The sequence below is a fragment of the Aegilops tauschii genome, chromosome 7, assembly GCF_002575655.3.
Source record: "Aegilops tauschii subsp. strangulata cultivar AL8/78 chromosome 7, Aet v6.0, whole genome shotgun sequence".
Classification (NCBI taxonomy): Eukaryota; Viridiplantae; Streptophyta; class Magnoliopsida; order Poales; family Poaceae; genus Aegilops; species Aegilops tauschii.
This window is the reverse complement of record NC_053041.3, coordinates 52749383-52772888: the sequence shown is the minus strand read 5'-3', so window position 1 is coordinate 52772888 and position 23506 is coordinate 52749383. Positions and strand designations below refer to the sequence as shown.

General features: G+C 46.5%; 3 protein-coding genes and 1 long non-coding RNA gene across 4 annotated transcripts; 2 read left to right on the top strand and 2 right to left on the bottom strand.

Annotated features, from left to right (window-relative positions):
• Positions 1-1717: 1717 nt before the first annotated feature.
• On the top strand, positions 1718-7695 carry LOC109782789 (ATP-dependent 6-phosphofructokinase 5, chloroplastic). The gene is made up of 14 exons (XM_020341401.4): positions 1718-1916; positions 2892-3224; positions 3337-3418; positions 3950-4023; positions 4229-4340; positions 4873-4968; positions 5049-5150; positions 5256-5330; positions 5935-6075; positions 6153-6269; positions 6357-6461; positions 6548-6628; positions 6917-7045; positions 7170-7695. Exons 2-14 carry the CDS (start codon positions 2917-2919, stop codon positions 7335-7337), a joined length of 1590 nt encoding a protein of 529 aa, XP_020196990.1. The 5' UTR covers positions 1718-1916; positions 2892-2916; the 3' UTR covers positions 7338-7695.
• Positions 7696-11498: 3803 nt separating this feature from the next.
• LOC123494763 (uncharacterized) lies at positions 11499-13781 on the bottom strand. The gene is made up of 3 exons (XR_006666596.2): positions 13664-13781; positions 13146-13227; positions 11499-13064 (listed from the first exon to the last, which is right to left on the bottom strand). It is a non-coding gene; the product is annotated as an uncharacterized lncRNA (long non-coding RNA).
• A 768-nt stretch (positions 13782-14549) lies between these two features.
• LOC109782790 (putative pentatricopeptide repeat-containing protein At5g06400, mitochondrial) lies at positions 14550-18149 on the top strand. The gene has a single exon (XM_020341403.4). The coding sequence runs from the start codon at positions 14663-14665 to the stop codon at positions 17981-17983; it is 3321 nt and encodes a 1106-aa protein (XP_020196992.1). The 5' UTR covers positions 14550-14662; the 3' UTR covers positions 17984-18149.
• Positions 18150-21038: 2889 nt separating this feature from the next.
• Positions 21039-21930, bottom strand: LOC109782781 (uncharacterized). Its single transcript, XM_045231669.1, has 2 exons — positions 21620-21930; positions 21039-21528 (listed from the first exon to the last, which is right to left on the bottom strand). The coding sequence occupies exons 1-2, from the start codon at positions 21822-21824 to the stop codon at positions 21269-21271; spliced, it is 465 nt and encodes a 154-aa protein (XP_045087604.1). The 5' UTR covers positions 21825-21930; the 3' UTR covers positions 21039-21268.
• Positions 21931-23506: the final 1576 nt, after the last annotated feature.

The following is a 23506-nucleotide window of genomic DNA, read 5'->3' as shown; positions in this document are numbered from 1 at the left end:
TATTCGCAACACATGCAAACCCTAGTGACAACGCCGAAGCGATCAACCTCTTGAGTGTGCCGCACCTTCACTTTATATAGGCGTCCGTCACGGGCTCAACACTTGGGCCTCGCACGGACCCTAAAGCCCAAAATCTGTTCGGCCGGGATCAGAGTCCGAGTAGGATCACATCTGACTTGTGGAGTCTGATCCGGCCTCACAGGTTCCTTCCCTTAAGCGCGCGACCCTTTAGGTTCAAGTCGGCTTGGTCGCAGGTCGGATCACCTCCAACCTGCTTGGCTGGTAGCGGCCTCTAGCAAGGCGTGCCAACCACCAAGTAGACAATGAAGCTGGTTAGGCGAACATGTACATCACACTTCCATTCCTTTTGCCACACGATATATGTTGTCGGGCTCAAGGCGAGTCTGTCATCCTTGTGCTAGCCCGACCTCTTTCTCGTTCCAGTGATGCCGACCACAAACCGGATTATCTCATAATCCTTGTCGCATGGCCATGCTTATCTTGGTCGGATCACACGAGGGGCCCAGAGTATATCTCTCCTGGTCGGAGGGAGAAATCCCATCTTGCTCGACCATGTCTCGCAGCATGGGTCTGGACAAGTCTGAAACCTGCCTTTGTAACTACCCAGTCACGGAGTTGCGTTTGGTCGGCCCAAAGCAGGTCTGTCACCATCCCGAGTACATGCGCCAACTCAGGTCTTATGACATGGAACGTATGTTGTACTAGAGACTCACAGATGACATATCGCTGCGTCTCATAGTTGGGTCTATCCGACTCGGACCTTATCTCGACTCGGATCCGACTACGTCGAATCCGACCAGATCCTTCCGAGTCCATATTATCCGGTTAGCATCCAATGCTCCATGGCTAGTGAGACCAAGTCATCGACCGTATTATATGCTAGTCTAGTTGGCTGCGCGTCCCCACAGCACTTTCGACTAGGGACCTTTTAGGACAGTAGTCATACACTGCATAGTCCCACAAACAAGTCACGTACTTGCTGATATACATCATTGATAATGTCCAAGGACTATCTTTATTCATAAACACATAGGAAATATCAGCATACATGATTGCCTCTAGGGCATATCTCCATCATTTCAACGGGAGCATAGACATTCTAGTAGATTAGTCCGTGAATGCACGTCTATTATTATGTCGGTGTACAGAAAAACTTAGTAAGTTTGTACTCATTCATCATGATTTACCTACCATCTTATTGTAAGCACTTATTTAGCAAGTTTTGTACGCAATCAATATGATTTGCCTGCCATCTTTTTGTTAAGCACTTATTTGGTAAGAATTTATTTAATTAAGGTGATTAATTATCATAAAAGGTTGGACGAAGAGGTGGTAGAAAGAAGGTGAAATAAGAACCTCACGTTCTTTTTAACTAGTATATATATGAGCATGACTGATTTGCTGTCAAATACTGTCAATACTAAGACTTGCCAAGTATTGATAACTTTATGTGAGATAGGCAAGACAACTTGGTAACTAATCAAGTAGTAGTAGCCAATTTTTGACACAATGCCAAAAATTGGTGCCAATTTTTTGCACCAAACCAATTATGCTGTATATATACTCCCTCTGTACTATCGAGTGAAAACAAACTCTGATTTTTACGAGGGGGAAATCCCCAATCCGTCGGCCGATTACGGACGCTTTCCTTTTCCAAAAAAAAAGCAAAAAACGTATGCACATTGGATATTCTCACAAAGCTAATTTTCAATGATTGGTTGACTAGTAGGGTGGTTGTACTCCCGTCACTGCCCTGCCCATCGCTTCCGCCGCGCCCGAGCCGACGCCGAGCGAGCCACCAAATCTACCGGCCGTGAAGGGGACGGAGAGCACGCCGCCGGTAGCTTCCCCTCCCCTCCCCATCTCGCCATTTCCACGGAACCGGAGCAGGGCAGGTGCGTGTCGTCTCCTCCCCCAACCCCCACCCCTCCCCCCTGCCTCCTCTACTGCCGCATTGCTGAGTCCGTACGCTCCAATCCACCGTCTGCTGCGCTGCGGTGCCGCCTCTCAGTAGCGGCGCCTGGCGGTAGGCTTCGCCGCTTCGGCGCCTCCCTGCTCAGATTCCCGACCCCGGCCGTGCTTGCTCACCCGCTCGATCGATTGCAGGCCGCGCGCGGTAGGTGGATGCCAGCGGCTGGGAAATAGGGATTGGGGGTCTGGTCTCGGTTAGTTGAGATTTACTCGCTTCTGAAGACTACTAGCTAGGATTTGATCGAGAAAACGCACAGTGAATTTCCACCTACCTTCGTTCTGCGCATTCAGCATTCGGGTGCTTTTCCACCTACCTTCGTTCGAGGCAAAACCCCACAGTGAATTTTTTGTACTGCATCTGCTGCGCTGGATCCATTAATTTCCTGATTGAGTAATTCCAAAGCACATAGGAGTAAGTTAGATTACTGTACCGGCACCGCTGCGTTCGATTAGGACAGGCAGAGAATGTCTGCCACTCTGTGCTGTTTCGGTGTTTTGATTCGACAAGTTTGCTGATGAGCAGTGGTCACATAGGTGGGCACATCCCTGAACTTGTGATGCTCTGCTGCAGGGGGGTTGTTTTTTGGTGGTGGTCATGATTTCGCAAATGAAATGCCGAAATCATGATCACTTACTGGACAGCTCAGCTTCCTGGAATGCCTGAGTTTGGTTCTCATATCACACCACACCAAGAAATTACCACTGATCGAGCTTGACTCTGTTCTTGAACTGTACAGCCACTGTGCTTCGCTTATTCTGTGTATCATCCCTTTCCTTGTTTGTTAGCACATGTTTTAAGGCATTAGATGGGAAGTCTTCTTCAGCTAACTGTTCGGTTTATTTAACTTTTTTGTTCACCGTTTGAAGTGCAAAGACAGTAACTAGAATTTCCTCTGCAGATCTTGTCTGACGACGTCTTCTTGGATGGCTGCTGCTGTAAAAACAAGCGGTGGTTTCTGTAACACACAGCAGCAGTGGCTACACTCAACGAGAGATCTGTTTTTACATGGATCTACTCGTTCAAATGCCAAAGAATGCAAAAGCAGGAAGACAAAAAAGCCCACTTCACTGCGTGTTAAAGCTACTTCCACGAAAGTGGAATTAGATTTTAATGATCCATCTTGGAAGCAGAAGTTTCAAGAAGACTGGGATAATCGTTTTAATCTGCCACGTATTACAGATATATATGACTTGAAACCAAGGCCAACTACATTCTCACTCATGAAACAGAGGTTTTGTGCGCCCTCTCTTCTTTGTCATCTTTGAATTAATTAGCCAGCCTTCCTGTAAGCTAATAACTATGCAGCATTTCTTATCCAATGCTATCTGTTATCACTCTGGTAGAACTCCTACTGGTGATGAAGATAGTACACCTATGGATATGTGGAATGGTTACGTGAACAATGATGACCGGGCACTTATGAAGGTTAGTACTCTTACGAAAATTTAGCATGATACCGGAAGACTCAGATGTTAATTTAAAATTTAACATTTCACAGTGTTAGAGTCATCATTAAGCTGGCTGAGATCGTTTACTACTCCTGTACAGAAGATATGAAGATATGTTGTTGTAGTCTTTTAGACATTGGCAATTGGCAAGCATCATTGCACACTTTGATGTTAACTTTTATAATAATATGCTATTTAAAGTTACAATGAGTATTATTATGTAAATATTCTGTATGGAAAATCTACTACTGCTATTGTCATATAGTGAATTTAATTACTTCTTTGTATCTTAGTCATGAAAGTTCAAATTGCTTGCTGCATGTACTTTAAACATCTATTTGTAATGGAGTAGTCATAAATGTTGTGATATGCTTTCTCAGCAGCTGACTTCTATGATGCACGGCACCACTGCATTTATTAGCACCTAAAAGACGCATGTAGCTCGCAAAAGGCAGCTTTATTTTTGTTCCCACTATGCTGTGAACTTAACATAGCAATGCTACTTTAGGTGATAAAGTATTCGTCGCCTACTTCTGCTGGAGCAGAGTGCATTGATCCTGACTGTAGCTGGGTGGAGCAATGGTATGATATCTTCTAGGATAAATTCACAATATGAGTACTATTTCTTTCAGTGCCACAAGGATGCCATCTTTCTTCACATGCTATGTGTTATGCCACATCAACTTCTGCCCTTTTGTTTTCTACAATTGCGGAACTGCTACTTGTTTGTTAGATTTAACTCTTGAGAATCTTAAAGAGTCAGGCAGTGACAAATAGCTTTATGCAGGGTGCATCGTGCAGGGCCTCGTAAGGATATATACTATGAGCCAAATGAAGTAAAAGCTGCTATAGTTACTTGTGGAGGTCTCTGCCCTGGTTTGAATGATGTCATCAGACAGGTCCCTTTCTTTTAGCATTGTTCAAACAAATTTTGTTTTGCTGGCATGTCTATCTAAATTTTGGTACATGCCCATGGTACTCATTGCGAACTTCAACATAAGTAAGATTAATCAGCTCTGAAAATTATCATTGGGGCTATGAAGCTCTGCTTATCCTATGATTTCTCCAATTAGCTATCATAAAAATTCAACAAATTGAGTTTCATGCACATGGTGTTACATACACATGCATTTGTCTAATGTAAACTGCAAATATAAAAGTGGGGGCAAATTTCATCAGTGCATGATATTGATACAGTACTTTTATGTGTCCCCTGATCCTCAAACAGAAATGTTGGCGTTATCATTTGAAATATCCGTGCAGCCTTTTTATCAGTCCATGCAGTTTTTCGTAGATATGTTTTGTGGTTTTGTTGATGCTTTCGAACGGAGCATTTACCCTATCCAGTATTCTGGCATGCAAATGATATAATAGACTCGAGTGCAAATTTTTGGTTAATGTTGAGTATATGACGTGTATTTCCATGTGCAGGTAGTATTCACCCTAGAGACATATGGGGTTAAGAATATTGTTGGAATTCCATTTGGCTTTCGTGGATTTTTTGAAAAAGGTCTAAAAGAAATGCCAGTAAGAAGCTCCTCTCATAAATCAGCAAAACAGTTACTGCTTATTAGGTTCTCAGATTTCATTTTGGTAACACCATCCAGCTTTCACGTAATCTAGTGGAGAATATTAATCTTGCTGGTGGAAGTTTTCTAGGAGTTTCCCGTGGAGGACCTAAAACTAGTGAAATTGTAGATAGTATACAGGTAAGCTATCTGAATTACAACAATTTTATTCTGTATTGGTTATTCCTATACTTTTTAATAATCATAGTTTTTTCAGAAAATGATTAATGATTATCTGGTTTTTAGGCCAGAAGAATTGATATGCTTTTTGTACTTGGTGGAAATGGTACCCATGCAGGAGCAAATGCTATCCATGATGAGGTTCTTATATCTTTATATTTCTTGTCAGTCCTTTCCTTTTTACCCCGAAGCAGTTGGAAAACATCCTACTATGATTTTTATATATTAGAAAGTTAGTATGGTTAGTACAGAAGTTCAATAATTAGGGGATTAGTATGAATAGTATTTACATAGGGTAGTTACAAGCTGAGAGGAGATAAGGTTGTAAGCATGGGATTAGAGATTCTGTTGAATACATAACTTGAGTCTCTGGAGATGCTTCTGCTTGGTCCTGTGGGTCATCAGAATCAGGTCATCACAAAGATTGGAACCCAAGTTATGAATTGTAGGAGGGATGTTCTTGAAGATGAGGTCATTCCTCTGTTTCCTGGCATATATGATAATCATACTAAAGGAGGTCATTTCTTGTCAGTCCTTCATCCAAATATTACATTAGCCCATGAATCTTTGAGAATTAAATGGAACCTCGCTTATGTTCGAAGCCAGATAGGTGAAGATGCACGGATGCAGAAACCCCTACCGTCCATCTTGTTTCATCTTGCTTTCAAGATTCATCATCTTGAACGTTATATATATTTTGTTCGTGCACAATACCTATTAATTCCCCTTCCCCAAACACTTGCAGTGCCGTAAAAGAAAGCTCAAGGTTTCCGTTGTAGCAGTTCCAAAGACCATTGACAATGATATACCTTTAATGGACAAAACATTTGGTTTTGATACCGCTGTGGAAGAAGCTCAACGGGCCATTAACTCTGCCTATATAGAGGTAGACTGCTGACTCTCTCTCTCTCTCTCTCTCTCTCTAAGCCATACTATAATATTATTAAAACATCATGTCATTAGGCACGAAGTGCGTACCATGGTATCGGCTTGGTAAAATTAATGGGAAGAAGCAGTGGTTTCATTGCAATGCATGCTTCTCTTTCAAGTGGGCAGGTTGATGTCTGCTTAATACCAGAGGTTCGTAAACACTGCACTGTTTGTATTGAAACGTACCATTTCTTCTCATGGATGATGTACCAATAGAATCTTATACTGTATGAAAAGGTCTCATTCGCGCTCGATGGAGAATATGGTGTTTTACAGCACCTCGAGCAGTTAATTAAGAACAAGGGATTCTGTGTGGTTTGTGTTGCTGAAGCTGCAGGACAAGTTAGTGAGCTCACAGTGGTTTTAGCCTTTGCCTTTTTCCGTTCCATATACCATTGACTAGCTTCTGTTTTACCTTTTGTTTTCAGGAGTTACTGCAAAACTCAGGCGCAACTGATGCATCAGGAAATGCAATACTTAGCGACATTGGTGTTCACATGCAACAAAAGGTTTGTATATGATAAAATCTCTTTACCTTGGAAAGGTCGATCTTATAATGTACATGCTGTCCTTTGATACAGTAGAAAGTTAAATGGTTATGGTGACATTGAACTTGGTCTAGCCTTATTCGTCTTACCATACTAGCTTTTCTAGCTGCTTATATGAGGTTGCTGAAACCGAGTGTCCCCATACTCCCATCCTCCCGTTTCTCTGTTCCATTCTAGAAGTCATCAATGGACAGCATTTAGTGATACTGGTTACTGTTACTATTTAGTGACACTGATTACACTCTCCAGATCAAGACGCATTTCAAGGGCATCGGTGTCCATGCTGATATAAAATACATCGACCCGACGTACATGGTCCGGGCTTGTCGTGCCAATGCATCCGATGCGATTCTGTGCACCGTGCTTGGACAAAATGCCGTAAGTTAAATCAGTTTCCTGCACGCCTTTGCAGTTTAATTAATCTTCTCAAACTGTAGACACACAGTTCACCCATGTTATCCACACCCTGCTCATGAGAATTTTGTGATGCTGTCCGGTGCAGGTCCATGGAGCATTTGCTGGGTTCAGTGGCATCACTTCCTGCATCTGCAACACTCACTATGTGTACCTTCCGGTCACGCAAGTCATCACAGCACCGAAGCGTGTGAACCACAAAGGCAGGATGTGGCACCGTTGCCTCACGTCCACAGGCCAGCCGGACTTCCGCTGACCACCTGCTGCTACAGAACTTGAATGATAAGTGCTGCGGAATTTCGGTGTCAAGTTTTTGCCCCCTGCACTCTTTGTGTATTCAGTTAAGTTGTTCACTGTTAAGTACTAGAGAATCTGAGTGCTGTGCAGTTTTTGCTTGTGCAATCAGTTCAGTTCAACTTTTGCGTTGTGTAACCCCATATATTTTTTCCTTGCTCAGCCAGTTCAGTTTCCCCCCTTTAACCTGTCCACCTTTTGATTTTTGTGTGACCAGTTCAGTCGGTATTTAGATGTTCAATTTTCCGTTTGTGTATCCAATGTAGTTTTTGCCTTGTATAACCCGTTCAGTCATTTATACTACCTCCGTTCCTTAATAAGTGTCGCGGTTTTAGTTCAAATCCAGTCATTTATGCTTCCTCCGTTCCAAAGTAAATGTCGCGGTTTTAGTTTTTGAACTAAAACCGCGACATTTATTTTGGAACAGAGGGAGTAATATGTTTCAGCGGTACAATTTTCCGTTGTGAAATTTTTCGATTTCGACAGTTTCAGTGGTTCACTGCTGGTGTTTTTGTCACTGGAACGCTGATAAACATGGAAGTCTGCGTGCTTTTGCCTTTTTTTTCTCTCACTTTGAACATTTGACCTAAATTAGTGGGCTAAAGTCACTCAAACCCAGTTCTTTTGGCCAATTCTTCCAGAATTTTGAGAAGCGGGCCTCCCCCAGCTTCTCCCAGAATCTTGAATCCATTTTTTTTTACAATCCTAGCTGGTTAGGATGTAAGCAGTTAGGATTGTCAAGATCCTGGGAGAAACTGGGTGGAGGGTCGATTCTCAAGGTTCTAGGAGAATCGGCCAAAAGAACTGTGCCACAATCTGCGTCCAGTCAATATCTCTCAAAAGCCGGTTATCCCAAAAAAGAAATTTGCGACCTGCCTTGACCCGGAGCGGCTAGACATACCTGCCGATTCAAGTCACATGCCGTATCTCCCGTGGTTTGTTCGCACAGATGAAATATGTTTATTTTGTATACTTGTTAAACTTCGTGCCTTAGATTTTCCCCTTCTGTACAAGCCAAGATACGATTTTGTTTCAAAGTCGGTTAAGAAAAGACATAAAAGACAGCCTCTCCAGGAAAAGCCGGTTAAGAAAAGAAAATGGAGATTATATTTGACAAATAGGAAAAAAATCTGACATCCATTTTTCTTATCTTTGTCTTAGTCCGACGGGTCTCACAGATTGCTTCTCATCAGATGTTTTATAAGGGAGTGCTTTCCATTAGTAACAGACACGCGTGATTCGGGAGAGAGTTCCTTTCCATATACAATAGCACGACCTACTTTGACTCGGAGCGACTAGAGATAACCTTTATATTCAACTCACCCGATGTATATGTCGTTGTTCGTTCATACGGATAAAATGCGTTTAATTTGGAGTACTTGTTAAACTTCTGTTCCCTTTATTTCCCCCTCCTGGCTCCTGCAAAGCTAGGATATGATTTCGTTCAAAAGTCAGTTAAGAAAAGACAACCAAAAAAAGTCAGGAGGGGAGAAGTCTAGGGGTCATTTTAGTGGACGAAATCACTGTTCTGACCTTGTCAGAGTTTATTCTCACAAACTGAACCCGATGTGAAAGTATTTCACGATTTGACCCTTTTAGAAACGCCAGGGCCCGCGGCGTTTCTGGTAAACTACGAAACGCCGAGGCAGCTAGCGTTTCTGACCTGGCCCACTACCAGGCCGAGGACGCGTTGTTTGCTGACGTGGCGTGGTGGAAACGCCTAGCAAGCTAGCGCTTCTAGAAACGCCACCGTCCTTGGCGTTTCTGGTGCAGATATTTTAGGTGGTCGTGGGGCTTTCACCCACCACTCACCTTTCACTCTCTTCTCCCCCATTGGCCTATCCCGAGCTCTTGCCCTTTTCCCCCTTTGTGTCCCTCACTTAGCCCCTCTCAAATCGTTGCAAATCGATTGGGTTGGTACGTGGATCCGGTGTCATTTTCGTTCGTTGAGGTAACCTCCTTCATCTCACAAATTTTTATTGGTTGGATTTGTTCTTGTTGTTCCTAACCCTAGTTTTGAACATGAATCTATAATGTGATGTTTTGAGTATTGTTGTTCCAATTGTGTTGCATTGTGATGTTGTTGAGCATACCTTATTGTTTGGGTTATGGCTAATGTTAAGATTTAGGGTTAGGGTTATGGCTAATGTTAAGATTTAGGGTTAGGGTTAGGGGTTTTGTTAGCAATGTGGTATATTTAGCATTGTACATTTCTTATACTTATGTTACCATTTTTTTAGACGGACAAGATTGTGAATATTCATTATGTTGACAAAGAGGCATTCATGAATGTGGATATTGTTGACAAGTATGAGGAAGTGTTGATATTTCTTGAGACTCCTAGTTATGAAGAGGTTGTGGAAGAAACACGGATACGATTAAAGTGGGTGGATGCAAGTGACCAAGTTGAATTAGTAGGAATATATGATGTTGGGTCGGCACACAAGTGTCGAATGAAGACAATGCCTATCAAGTCCAATTTGCATTGGGTTGCATATAAGGAGGTTGTTGCATCCTCGGCAGTCAAGTCACTCGAAGTCTTTGCAAGTAAGGTGGTCAAGGCTCCTCTCTTTCATGTTGACTTGAACCAAACCTTAGTAGATGATGTGAGCCCGGTTAGTAGTGTGCCTCCTATTGTTGAGCATAAAGTTGAAGCGGAAGCCAATGAGTATCCCCAATATGAGTTCGGAGGTAGTGCACCGATGAAAGATGATGGCGATGACTCCGACGAAGAGTATGAGAGGCACCACAACATTGTTGGTGACGTAGAGGCTGAAGTAAGGCATCAGGATATGGATCCTGACATTATCTATCAGCGTGCTTGTGTGGATGACTCGGATGATGAAGGCCCGGTGAATGAGTTGGACGAGGATGGCTTGACTGAGAAAGAAGCAGAGTGGTACACAAAAATCACCGGTAGGATCACAAAGTTCCCTTGTTTTGTGATGTTAGCCTTGCAGATAAGGCTATAGTCGACGGTGGCATGAGCAAGACAATTGAGGCTAGAGAGTTCCCAAGTAGTACACCCGACGCGATTTCGATGTCGTACGTGAGGAAAGGTTTGATGTTCGAGCACATGCTAGAATTCAGGATGTGGTTGTGTGAGTATGCTGTCAAACACCACAGGCCTTTCATAGTTGTTCACTCGGACTGCAACAAGCGATACACCGTGAAATGTGAGGTAGAAAGATGCAAATGGAAAGTCAATGGAAGACTCACGAAAGATGGTTGGTGGAAGATAACTAGTTGCAAAGCCACTCACCAATGCACACCTCCGGCCGTAGAAGCACGGAAGACACACCGTCAACTAACCTCGGAATTCATTGGTTATAAATACCAGAAACATATAGCCGAGGATCCAACCATTAAAGTGAAGTTGTTGATGAGTTGGACTGAAGATAAGTTCGGATATAAGGTCAAGTACGGGAAGACATGGAAGTCCAAGCAAATCACTCTCAGAATGTTGTACGGTGGATGGGAAGAGGCTTACAACATGCTACCCAGGTTGCTGGGAGCGATGTCGTATAGAAACCCAGGAATGTACCACTATGTCCAAGATATTGAAGGAGTGTTCCGTCGTGCCTTTTGGACGTTTGGCCCATGCATTGCAGCTTTTGAGCATTGTCGACCTGTTATGTCTATAGATGGGACATTCTTGACAGGGAAATACAAGGGCACACTCATGATAGCAATGGCACATGATGCTAACGATCAGGTGTTGCCCGTGGCATTTGCTTTGGTCTCCGTGGAGAACCAAGACAACTGGGAATGGTTCATGAGACTTGTTAGGAGCACGGTCATTCCTCCAAATAGGGAGGTATGCCATATCCGATCGGCACCAAGGCATATTGAAGGCCGTGGATATTCATATTCCAGGGCATGCGAGGCTTCACCACCGATGGTGTATGAGGCACTTCGTTGCAAACTTTTACAGGGCTTGTAAGAACAAGGATCTTTGCAAGGATCTTAACTCCGCATGTGTAGCCTTCTCCGTTAAGTCATTCACGACACGCTTGAACAAAATCTATGAGAAGGCAAACGAAGGTGGGAAAGATTTCTTAGAAAAGAATATTGATGAGAGACACAAGTGGTCACGGGCATGTGACGAAGGAGGCATGAGATATGGTGACATGACAAGCAATCTTGTTGAGTGCTTCAACTTTGTCTTGAAGGGTGCCCGTCAGTTGCCGGTGACGGCAATAGCGGAATATACCTTTTACAAGCTAAATGAGTATTTTTTGAAGCACTCCGATGAAATCGACAAGTTGATTGCTGATAGTGAGAAGCCTCCCAATGAAATTTATCCGAAGAAGGTTGCCGAGTGGCTGGAGTTTCAGAGAGACAAGTCAGCCATCCAGCGAGTCACTTGCTTTGATAATGTAGAAATGAAATACCAAGTGGATGAGCCAGGTGGGACAACTAGAGATGGACAATCATATGGTGGTCGCTCATTTAAGGTGGCTCTTAGGACAACACATTGCACTTGTGAGCGGCCTAGTAAGTACCACTGGCCATGCTCACACATGATGTTGGCGGCCCGCGTCAGGAATGTATCCGATGGAGTAATTGTGAGGTTGCATGAATTCAACTTGCAAACTCGTAAGTTAACATGGGCGTCTAGATTCCACCCTTTTCTGGACGCATCGCAATGGCCAGAGTATCATGGTCCTAACATTAGGCCCGATCCGGAGATGATGGTACAACCCAAGGGTAGAAGGAGAACAAAGCGATACAGGAATGATATGGATGATCTCATGAGCACCAGAGAGTTTGGTAGTGGACATTTCATGGAGCCACGTGATAGGAACCAATGCGGTGGTTGCAATGAAACGACACACAACAAAAGGACTTGGAAAACAAACAAAACTTCAAAAGGGCACAATGCTTCTTCAAGTGGTGGCCGAGGTTCCGGTGATGGCCTTGGTGTTGGCCGAGGTTCCGGTGGTGGCCTTGGTGGTGGCCGAGGTTCCGGTGATGGCCTTGGTGGTGGCCGAGGTTCCGGTGGTGGCCTTGTGGTGGCCGAGGTTCCGGTGATGGACTTGGTGGTGGCCGAGGTTCCGGTGGCCGAGGTTCAGGTGGTGGCCGAGGATCCAGGGGTGGCCGTGGTCGAGGACGAGTTACCGCTGATGGTGCTCGTGGTAGGGGTAGAGGTTCGGGTGGTGGTAGAGGAGGTTTCATGGGTAGAGGCCGTGGTAATGCTAGAGGAATGTTTGGATACCTAGATGGACCATTTCCGTACGTGGCTACATTTCATAATTATTTTCATGTTATTTTTGTCCTTACTAACTAATGTTTTGCAATTTTTCATAGATATGGCGGCTTCTCAACCCAACAAGGCAACAATGAAGGGGCTTGAGGATGGCGAAGGTGAGATGGCGGGGTGGTAGGAGAAGGTTGCGAAGAAGCTGAGAGAGGAGGATGCAGCCACACTAAAGAAGAAGAAGGAAGAGGAGCTTGAAGAGAAGAGGAAGGAAATAGTGAGAGCGTCAAATGCGTGTCGCGCTAGGGAGCAAGCGTTAGTGAGGCTCGTAAGGGCGGTAATGGCCGTCGAGTTCAGCCATGGTGGTGTGCCTTTAAAGTTGAGCACAAACTGGAGAAGATCCATTCTTCTAAAATAAGGCTCGTAGCGACGGTCATACTTCAGGGACTCACGTGGGTTGTGGCCTCTCAACCGAAGTACTGGAGGAACCTACAAAAAACACACGCACAATTCTTATACTTCTCTAAACTACTCACAATATGAGAATCAACAATGTAGATACATAATTACCTCCCCTCTTTCCACTAGCACAACACGATGCTTCTCCTCGTAATAATCATCAAGGCCGGGATATTTATCCGGCTCAAACATCCTACAAAATAAGGTCAATGGATTTGTTATGATATATGCTTAAAATTATGACCACATCATATACAAAATCGTGTGAGAACTACTACAAATTATCCCAAAAATACAAATCACGAACCACATTACCAACACCAATTCTTTTAACCTATTTTATCCTAAAGAATCTATCACAACTAATTATTAACAAATAATAGGTTCAACCTAATCCAAAAAAATGGTCTCTCTCTAAATCCAATACTAAACAAGTTAACTAAGAATACTTCAACACAAGGAGTACATGCCGGCCAGGAGTACATGTCTTCTTTCTAAACATAATGTAACCAAAATATTCATCAAACAAATCACTAATAACTCATCTTAGGGTTCCACCATGTTTGAAAAAATGCATCTACAATAGCCAATCTTGACTGAAAATAAATGGAGGACTGGGAAGAGAATACCTCAAGCAACTCGGGGATGCTCCGATCTACTCGTTTTGATGATCAAAATAGCAGATCTGGGGGAGATTTGGTGAAGAAGAGGGAGGGGACGGCCGCCAGTTCGTCCCTGGAAGAACTGCCCGACCGGGGCTGCGAGTGGGCTGGGTTAGGCCCCTGCGGCCCGGCGCGCATTACTTAATCCAGTCCAGAAACGCCAGGGACATTGGCTTTTCCCACGTGCCACGTCAGCGAAAACAGCGGGTTCAGACTGACTGTGGGCCAGGGCAGAAACGCAAGCTACCACGGTGTTTCCGTGTTGGCCAGGAACGCTAGCTGGCTCGGCGTTTTAATGTTGGGTGGAAACGCCGCGGGCCCTGACGTTTCTAAAAGGGTCAAATCGTGAAATACTTTCACGTCGGGTTTAGTTTGTGACGATAAACGTTGACAAGGTCAGAACAGTGATTTCATCCCATTTTAGTCAGGTGCGTGATCTTTATTATACAAAATTACAAATGAGGCAGGTAGTGTATAGTATTATTATTGAGAAAAAGACAAGAAAGGAGGAATAAACAACGCCGGCTGGTGGCTGGGGTAGAGGTTGCCTCGGGCCTATGCCTGGCCATGGAATACCTGGCCCGACCAGCCCATCCCGACCCGGCCAAAAAGCCCGACCCGATCCGGCCACGTCTTGCCCGCAGGCTGGGCCTGGGCCTAGGTTTTAAGCCTGAAGGCTAGGCCTGGGCGTGTCATACCCAGCCCGAGGCCCGTCAGGCTTTTTCATTGCTGGGTCAGGCTTGGGCCTGAATTCTCGGGCTTTGCTAGGCCCGGCCCGGCCCGACAGATGGCCAGGTCACTGTGAGGCCCTTCCCCCTCACCACCAGCTCCGGCACTGTCGAGGGCAGGCAAGCCTCCCGGCGCGGTCGAGATCTCCTCTCCCTGCCGCAAGGAAGAAGATGTCGACAAGACAGACCCAAAACCCAAGAAGTTTCTGATGTTCGCCGCCAACTGCTAAAAAATAGTATGGCGAGGAACGCCGCCGCCGCCAGGTTACTCGCCGACTCCCCATCTCCCTTCCATTCCAGCCACCACCACCACCGCCGTGCTCTCCCAGTCCCCACATCCCGCTCCAAGACCTCCTCCTCCAAGCCCGCTCTTCCATCTCCCCGCACCGACACCACCGGCAATCCAGCCGCAGCCGCCGGGCCCCGCCCCTCCCTCTTCCAAGAAATCTCCGGCCTCATCACCCCTGCCGCCGGCACCGTCAGCGACCCCCCATTTCAATCTCGAGTGAATAGACAGCCGGGGAGGAGCGGCAACGAGGCCCCTGTGCAATGCACGGAAGGTGTTCGTCCAAATGCTCCAGAGACTTTTGCCTTTCTCACCGGCAGAGTTCCTGACCAAGGGGTTCCTGACGGCCCTTCTGACAGCCCGGATGGCAACGCAAAACGCTCTGCCCCGAGCCGGGAAGCATCATATCACGAGGTGGTGGCAGATGCGCTCGCCCAAGATCCTGAAATTGAAAGTGCCCAAGTGCAAAAGATCACCGAGGTTTTACGGTCAGAGGTGCCAGGATCATCGCCTTTCGAGGAGAGGCTGGGGAGCTTGGGGGTCGTGTACACGCCGAGGATTGTCAACATGGTGCTCAAGAGGTGCTTCAAGAAGGCGCACCTGGGGCTCAGGTTCCACTACTGGGTTAAGCAACTTCCAGGTTTCCACCACACTACGGAGACATACAACACGACACTGTTTATTGCAGGTGAAGCTAGGAGTTTTGGGTTGATGGAGGAGCTGATGGGCGAGATGGATAAGGAGATGTGCCCCAAGGACATCAAGACGTGGACAATTATCATAGCCAGTTATGGGAAGGCTAGGCAGATCGGCAAGCTGCTGTCTGCATTTCATGCTATGAAGAGATCTCGTTCCGTGGCAGTAGACACTAGAGTCTACAGGACGATTCTTCGTGCTTTGTGCAACAATGCAAGGCATGAGCTTGCTCTTGAGTTCTACAAGGATATGCCCACCAACATGGACGTCGGATCTGACATTCTGCGGCTTCTGTTGTGCTTGCTGGCTGGATCAAATAATGCTGAAGCTGTCTTCATTATCAGAGATGATATGGTTAAAAGCGCGAGGTATCCAGAGGAGTATTGCTACTTGGAAGCTCTACGGAGCTTCTGTGTCTCAGGAAAACTAGCAGAAGCTCAGAAAGTCTTTCAGCAGATGATGAACAAGTCCATGGATAGCTCATCTGCTTTTGAAACCCTCTTGAGGGGGCTGTGCAAAAGCGGAAGGATGGATGAAGCTCTTCAGCTAACGGAGCATATGAAGAACAGATCATCTATTAGCAGCATGGCATTTGGTTTTCTCATCGATGGCTACCTCAGGAAAGGAGAACGTACAAAGGCACTTCAGTTGCTGCAGGGAATGAGAGAGAGTGGTTGTACTCCATTGGCCTCATCTTACACTCAGCTCATGCAGCACCTCTTTACATCAGATCAGTATGAAGAAGCCTGTGAACTGTATGAGGAGATGCAGGAAGTTGGTGTTCAACCAGATATTGTAACAATCACAGCATTGATAGCCGGGCATATTCGCAGTGGACATATTTCTGAAGCATGGGATATTCTCAAAAAAATGAGCGAGAACGGTCAAAGGCCCACAATTAAAGCTTATACAGTGTTCATCCATGAGCTCTGTAAGGCCTCCAAGCCCCTCGAGTCGTTGGAACTTCTGAAGGAAATGTTGAAATTTGACTTCAGGCCTTCTGAAGAAACTTTCTGCGGGATTATTTCTTCCTTGCGTGAGAATAATTATCTGGAGGAAGCTATTAATGTTGAGAGAATGCGGGCACCTTTTGATATTAAAAAGCCTAAAGGTGAGACGGAAATCAGATCATTAGAGAAAACTGACACAGTTGATGAGTTTCAGAAATTATCCGAGTGTGAACTGGAGGAGAAGAAAATGATATTTGGGTCTGTTGTTCTTCCATCTGATAAAGACTCTGAGATATCGAGGTGCACACTTCGTGATAACGAAAATCACATCGAACTAACAAAGGACTACAGCGATGAAGATGTTGAAGGGATATGCCAAATTCTGTCATCTTCTGACAACTGGAGCTCAATGCAGCAGGCACTTGAGATGAGATCACTGCATTTTACACCAAACCTTGTCAATGCCATCATGAAGTGCTGCAAGAGAAATGGCCATGCTGCTTTGAAGTTTTTCTCTTGGGTAGGGAAACGACCCTCCTACATGCACACAACAGAAACGTACAACACAGCTATGAAACTCGCAGGCTCGGCGAAAGATTTTAAGCACATGAGGCACCTTTACAGAGAAATGGCATGGGCACAATGTTCTCCAACAGTGGACACATGGAATGTCATGATTTGCCAGTACGGTAATGCTGGTCTCACTGAAATGGCCCTGGAGACATTTTATAAGATGAAGCAAGCAGGCTTTCAGCCTGCCAGAAGTACTTACAATCACCTGATAATGTATCTCTGCCGCAGAAAAGGCCGAAAAGTAGACACCGCAATCAAGATCTTGAAGGAAATGATTCATGCAGGTTATATGCCTGATAATGATGGGCTTTGCACGTATGTTTCAGCATTATGCGAGTGCGGGATGTTGGTTGATGCAAGAAGCTCGATAGTATCACTATGTGAACACGGGTTTACTAAACAGATTGGCTACTCCATACTCCTTAGATCATTATGCAGGTCTGATAGAAAGGAGGAAGCTGTCAGTTTGTTTGATGATATGGAGAGATATGGCTGCTCCAGAAGTGACTACATGTATGGAAGCTTCATTCATGCGTTACTGAGGTGGAATCGCTTTGAAGACGCTGTAGCCAAGTTTGAAGAACTGAAGAATGCAGGCATACGTCCAAGCACCCATATGTATACCTCGTTCATCATCTACTTTTTTCAGAAAAGAGACGTTGTCAAGGCAATGGATATGTTCAAGGAGATGGTAGACGATGGATGTGAGCCTTCAGTCATCACATACTCCGCGTTAATACGCGGTTACATGGAAGTAGGCATGGTTTCAGAAGCCTGGGATGTCTTACGGCACATGAAACTGAAAGGACCATCGCCAGACTTTGGGACCTACTCGATGTTCATAATGTACCTTTGCAAAGCTGGTAGATCGGAGGATGGGTTGCAGCTGATTCATGACATGCTGGATGGTGGCATCACCCCCAGCGCAGTAAACTTCAGGACTGTTTTTCATGGCCTGAATATGGAGGGCAAGCACAAGCTAGCCGACTCTGTCCTCCAGTCAAAATGGCATCTGCGGAGGCAAAGGAGCTTCTCTGATTCTTCGTCTGTTTAATCTTGCAGATGTGCTCACATACTTGGTTCACTCAAAATCAATCTTCATGAGGATCATTTTTCTTTTCTTTAGACAAGCTTATATGATAGGAGCATCTTGTAAGGATGAACTGTAAACCTTTTTAGTACCGCAATAACAGAAGCATCCTGTTATTCTCAAAGTTTCAGTAGACGAGGCATACTAGGATGCAAAGATCTCAATAGGATTACTTATTTATTTATGCACATTTGCTATTCCTCAGTCGTCCAAGAATATAAATTGTATCAGTCGTTTACAACTGAGGAGAGCAAAGCTTAATACCAGAGTTTCGTAAACATTGGTGTTCACATGCAACACAAGGTTTGTATACGACAAATCTCTTTACCTCGGAAGGTGGATGTTATAATGTACAGGCTGCTCTGTGTAACCGTTCAGTCAAACATTTTAGATGTTCAGTTTTTCCGTTGTGTAATCAGTACAGTTTTTGCCTTCCATAACCTGTCCAGTTTTCGTCCATTGTGAAAATCTTCAATTTGGACAGTTTTGGGGGCATCAGTGCTACTGTTTTTGTCACCGGAACGCTGACAACATCCAAGTGCTGCTGGTGTTTTTGGCTTTGTTTCATTCTGACCGTTTGATCTGACATAGAGGGCTAAAGTCACCAATCTGGGTCCAGTCGAGAGTTGGTTCTCATAAAAGTTGAGCCCAGGTTTCTCTTGGTCTCTCCATGAAGTGTTGCATGCCCGTCCGATGATTACAGGGCTCCTTCGATTCAAATGAGCAGTACCACACCTGAAGCAGCAGGGCTCCTTGGATTCAAATGATTTTAAAGAAATTCTAGAGGATTAGAATCCTTAGAATTCTTTTCCATAAATTCGATGTTGGTTGTTTGATTCATAGGATTGAATCCTATAGAGTTTTTTCCTTTTTTTTTTACTATGCTGTGAATATGTTTTTTCTATTCCTGCGTTTTTAGAATCATGTGAATTCAAAGAGGCCTAAATCTCGGGATGAGGCATACTAGCATACAAAGGTCTCACTAGGATTTTATTTATATATATGCACATTTGTTATTCAGTCCGAGAACGGAAATTGTGTCGGTCGATCCGCTGGGGAAGATAGCTAGAGGAGGAACAAAATGGGATGACCATTGCCGACATCCAACTGCTCAAGCCACTGCAGTTAAAATCGACCGGAACAACCTTCACAGAATTACCCGCTTCCTGGTCGCTCCCGCGGGCGGCCGGGAGCGAACCCTAGCCGCCAGCAGCGCCGCACCCACCACCGCCACCTCCCTTCGCTGCCGCCGGACGGCGTCGCCGGGCGGCTCGGCGGCAGCGGGGCCCTTTCCTCCTTCCGTTCGGGGCGGCGCGGCGCGGGCCGTCCTCTTCGGCGGGAGCTCGGGCGGCGGCTACGCTGGCTCGAGGCGGCGTGGCGAGGCAGCGCGAGGGCGGGGTGGATGCGCATCGGGGCCGGCCGGCGCGGATCTACGCACGGCGGCGCGTCGCGCGCGGTGTTGGGGAGCGCGGATCTGAGCGGGTGCATGGAGGGGAGCGCGCAGGGGCATGACGGCGAGGCCATGCGGTGTGCTCGTCGAGGCGAGGGCGCGCCGGTCGTGCGTGGGGGCTTGGGCGGCTTTGGTGGTCCAGCGGTGCTCTGCTGCAGGGCTGCTTGGGTGCTCTGCTCCACGGCCTCGGGTGCACGGGTGCTCCGCTCCACGGCGTGCAAGGGGCTTGGGAGGTGCGGCGGGTCTGGCCTGGCGGCGCTCGTGGGCTATGCTGCTCCTTCGGCGGCGGTTTCGTGTGGTGCCAAGGGCCTGATTCGTCCGAGGGGATTGGAGGATGCCGGGGCGGCGGCCCCGGGCCTGGCGCCACCGGATCTTGCCGGCGGATTGGTCGTCGTGCGTGGATCTTGTTCCTACTTCGAGGATCCACGCGAGTGGTGGTGGTTCCGCCGACGAAGCGGGAAGTGCTACGGCTGGCAAGTCACTGAGAGCCGGTGGACGTCGACCGTGGGGATTGTGTGCTGTGCAGTGCTTCGGATTTGCTCGGATTCGGAGGCGTGATGGAGCTCCGGGCAAAAGTCTAGCCCCGACCTTGGGTCGGTGCCGGTAACAGCGGCACCATGCATGGTGTCGCTCCCCTTCTTTAAGGCGTTGTCGTGGAGCTCCATTACACGACTCTCCAGGAGAAATCCCTAGCTTCGGATGTTCGAAGCGGGCGATGATGGCGGCTACGTCGTTTCCTTCTTTGAGGCACCGCCTTGAAGAGTCAGCATGTTGTAGTGTGCACGGATCTCTTCATCGTCGGGGACACGGGGCGGCGGCTCTGGATGGTTTCTGTTTGTGCGTCGAGATGGCGATCTCGGGAACAATGCGAGTGGCAGCTCTATGAGGTGAGGCTCTTGTTCGAGATTGGTTGGGTGGCATTCTTGTCCCGCTTGGGCAGTGGGGGTGTCGGCCCGGTCGATGCGTCCCAGAGGGGGCGGTCTGACTTTACGTCAGGGCAGCGGCCTCAATGTGGTGCGGCGTTCGTGGTGTGCGTGCAGTTGTCCTTCGGGTAGCTGTATTGTGCGACGTTGCTTCTCAAGGGCGAGGGTAGGTATGCCGGGGCAGCGGCCCCAGATGTGGTGCGGCGTTCGTGGTCTGCGTGCAGCTGTACTAAGCAGTGTGGGCTGCGAGCAGCTACATCGTGCGGCATTGCTGCTCGAGGATGAGCGGTGGCATGTCGGGGCGGCGGCCTCGAAAGACGGTGTCGGTTGAGTGCGCAGGGTGCAGTGGATGTCGAGCCGGCAGCCTTGAGAGATTTGCAGCTTCGAAGACATGGACCTTGTGTCGTGTGGGCGACGTGATTGCCATCGGCATTGGTCGTGGGTGGGCTTTGCCCTGTGTGTTGGTCTTTTGGGGGTGGACTTGGCGCTTGCCCTGTGTGTTGGTCTTTGGGGGTGGACTTGGCCCTTGTTGTTCTGGTTTTCGCCCGGTTTTCCGTAATTAATTGGGCAATTCTCTTCTGCTTAATTAATAGATGAGGCAATCTTTGCCTCCGTTTCAAAAAAAATCGACCGGAACTCGTTCTACTTTTCATCTAACTGTTCACTAGGTGCTCCCTTGTTATGACATTCAGGGATGTTTCCATTCCATTACATCTCAACTAAAAAAAAAAGGAAAGATGGATCTAACACTAGCTTCTGCTGTTGCTACGTCCTACGTTCAGACTCCCGCTCAATGTCTGAACTACCTAGTACTCTCTCCGTAAACTAATATAAAAGCGTTTAGATCACTATTTTAGTGATCTAAACACTCTTATATTATTTTATAGAGGGAGTAGCGGTTAATGGTGCGTTCGCTGCTTCTTCCCGGCTCGGTTCGGTCCTTTCCCAGGACTGCAAGACGGATTCCAAGAAATCGAGCCGCGTCTCCTGCTCCCTAAGGGCGAGCCTGGTCTCCCTGAGGGCGAGCTCGGCCTCCACGGCGGCGAGCCCGGCCTCCCTGAGCAGGCGCGCGCGGAGCTCCGGCACCGACGCCGACTCCGGCAGCTGCATCGCCATCCCCAGCTCCGCCAGCAGCTCTGGATGCACAACGCACATAACATATCATAGACTAAGATAACAATGAACCGATCAGGAAACAGAGGAATCTCAGAAGGAGGACTTGCTTACCCTGCTCGCGCGCCACCGCCGCGGCGCCCCTCTCGATCACCGCCGTCGTCCTGGCGAGCAGCGGGTGAAACTCCAGCAGCGGCTGCAGCAGCTCCCTGGAGATCGCCTCCTGCACCGGCGTGCGCGCCGTGCTCTTGAGCGCCACCAGCTGCCGCAGCAGCTCCCTTGTCGTCGCGTCCCGCTCCTGCTGCGTCGTGTGCGCCATGTATGTGTGCTCTTTCTGGCTCGAGCTGGATGGTAGAGCTACCTGCGGTGAATCTGTGAGCTGGGTCTGGGTGGAGCTACCTGCGGTGACGACGAAGGCGTTTATCGTTCGTTCGTATTCATGCGTTCGTGGCAGCGTGGGTGGGCTGTGCGCGCGCGCGTGGCTGGTACGTGGCGTTTGCATGCTGCCGTGAGGATTGGCGTGTCGGTTTGGCTGGCGCGCATGCGTTTTTGTTCTCTGGTGCACCAGACAACACCCCGAAGTCGCACGCAAACCCAAAACGACAGCAGGCGGGGCCGGCCGGCCGGCCGGCTCACAAGTCACAGCTCAGCGAGGCCGTACCATGGGGCCGAGAAAACAGCAGAGCCGAACGACCAGCTCTCCTTGGGCCCACATGCCAGTCACTGGGGACGGCGTCGGCCTCGGACGAGGAAATATGTTTATCCTTTTCGAAGAACATTTTTTTTGCGGGAACTTTTCGAAGAACATTAATTTGAAAAAACTTTCCAACTGTTTCCTTTTAAAATAATAACAGTAAGGTTGTTGGTTCCAAAAACAAGTTAGAACAAGTATAGTACTCCCTCCGTTCCTTGGCATTAGGTGTATAGATTTTTGAAAAAAAATCTGAAATATAAGGTGTATTGCGTTGCACCACTCATTTAGATAAGTTTTTTAGGATTTGATTACATTTCCTTATATCAGGCACGCTCCTCTATTTTCTTATGTCAATTAGTAAGGTGTAATCTCGGCCAAAACTTGTGAAATTTTCTCTCCACGTGTGTTCTTTAATTTCCGTGCCAAAAGCTATACACCGTATATTTAGGAACGGAGGGAGTATATAGACATGGCCACTTTTCACTACATGGAGAGAGCCAAGAAAAAAAGAGGAAAAAGTTAATGATGGAGACATGAAGTTTCTCCTCGCAAGCTCAAATGCTTACTCAAGAACGACAAAACCAAAAGTAATAGTTAACAATATCAAAACTATTTGTAATTTTTTGATCACAAACATTGACAAATTGTCTACATGTGTACAAATTTTGATGAAAGAAAAACATTCCTAAATGCTCTATAAAAACAAACAAAATCGATGCTCTAAAAAAGGAATACTTTGAAAGCATTTTAGACAAATGATTTGATTTTGCCTAGAGCATTAGGAATGTTTTTTTACTTCACGGAAATTTGTATGTTTGTAGAAATTTCGTTAATGTTTGTTGCTTGAAAATTCAGTTTATTTTTATTTTTTTTCTTTTATTTAGATTTTATTGTTCATAAGAAAGCAATTGAGCTCGCAAGCAGAATGCCACTTTTGATGATGAATGGTACTTCCTAGTTCAGGCTCTCTACTCTTATCTCTCTTGACTAAGTGAAATGGTATCCTACAGTTGTTTTGATCAAAGAATGAGAGCCACAGCCAAGTGTTTTTTTCTGGTGATTATTTAAAAAACCGATGGGTTACAATTCTTGAACCCCAAGAAATAGCGCCATCTTTCATTCGGAAAATTCAATTTTATATTGTTGATGTCACAAAGTCAAACACTGTAGTCCCCCATGAAGTTTTTTCTTCAGCTTTTAACATTAAAACGATGCATAGATGATTGCAGCCGATCTCCGATAGATGTTCACCTGAACAATGAGATTCAAATTCTTGCAAGCAATTAAAGAACCGGAATATGAATTAA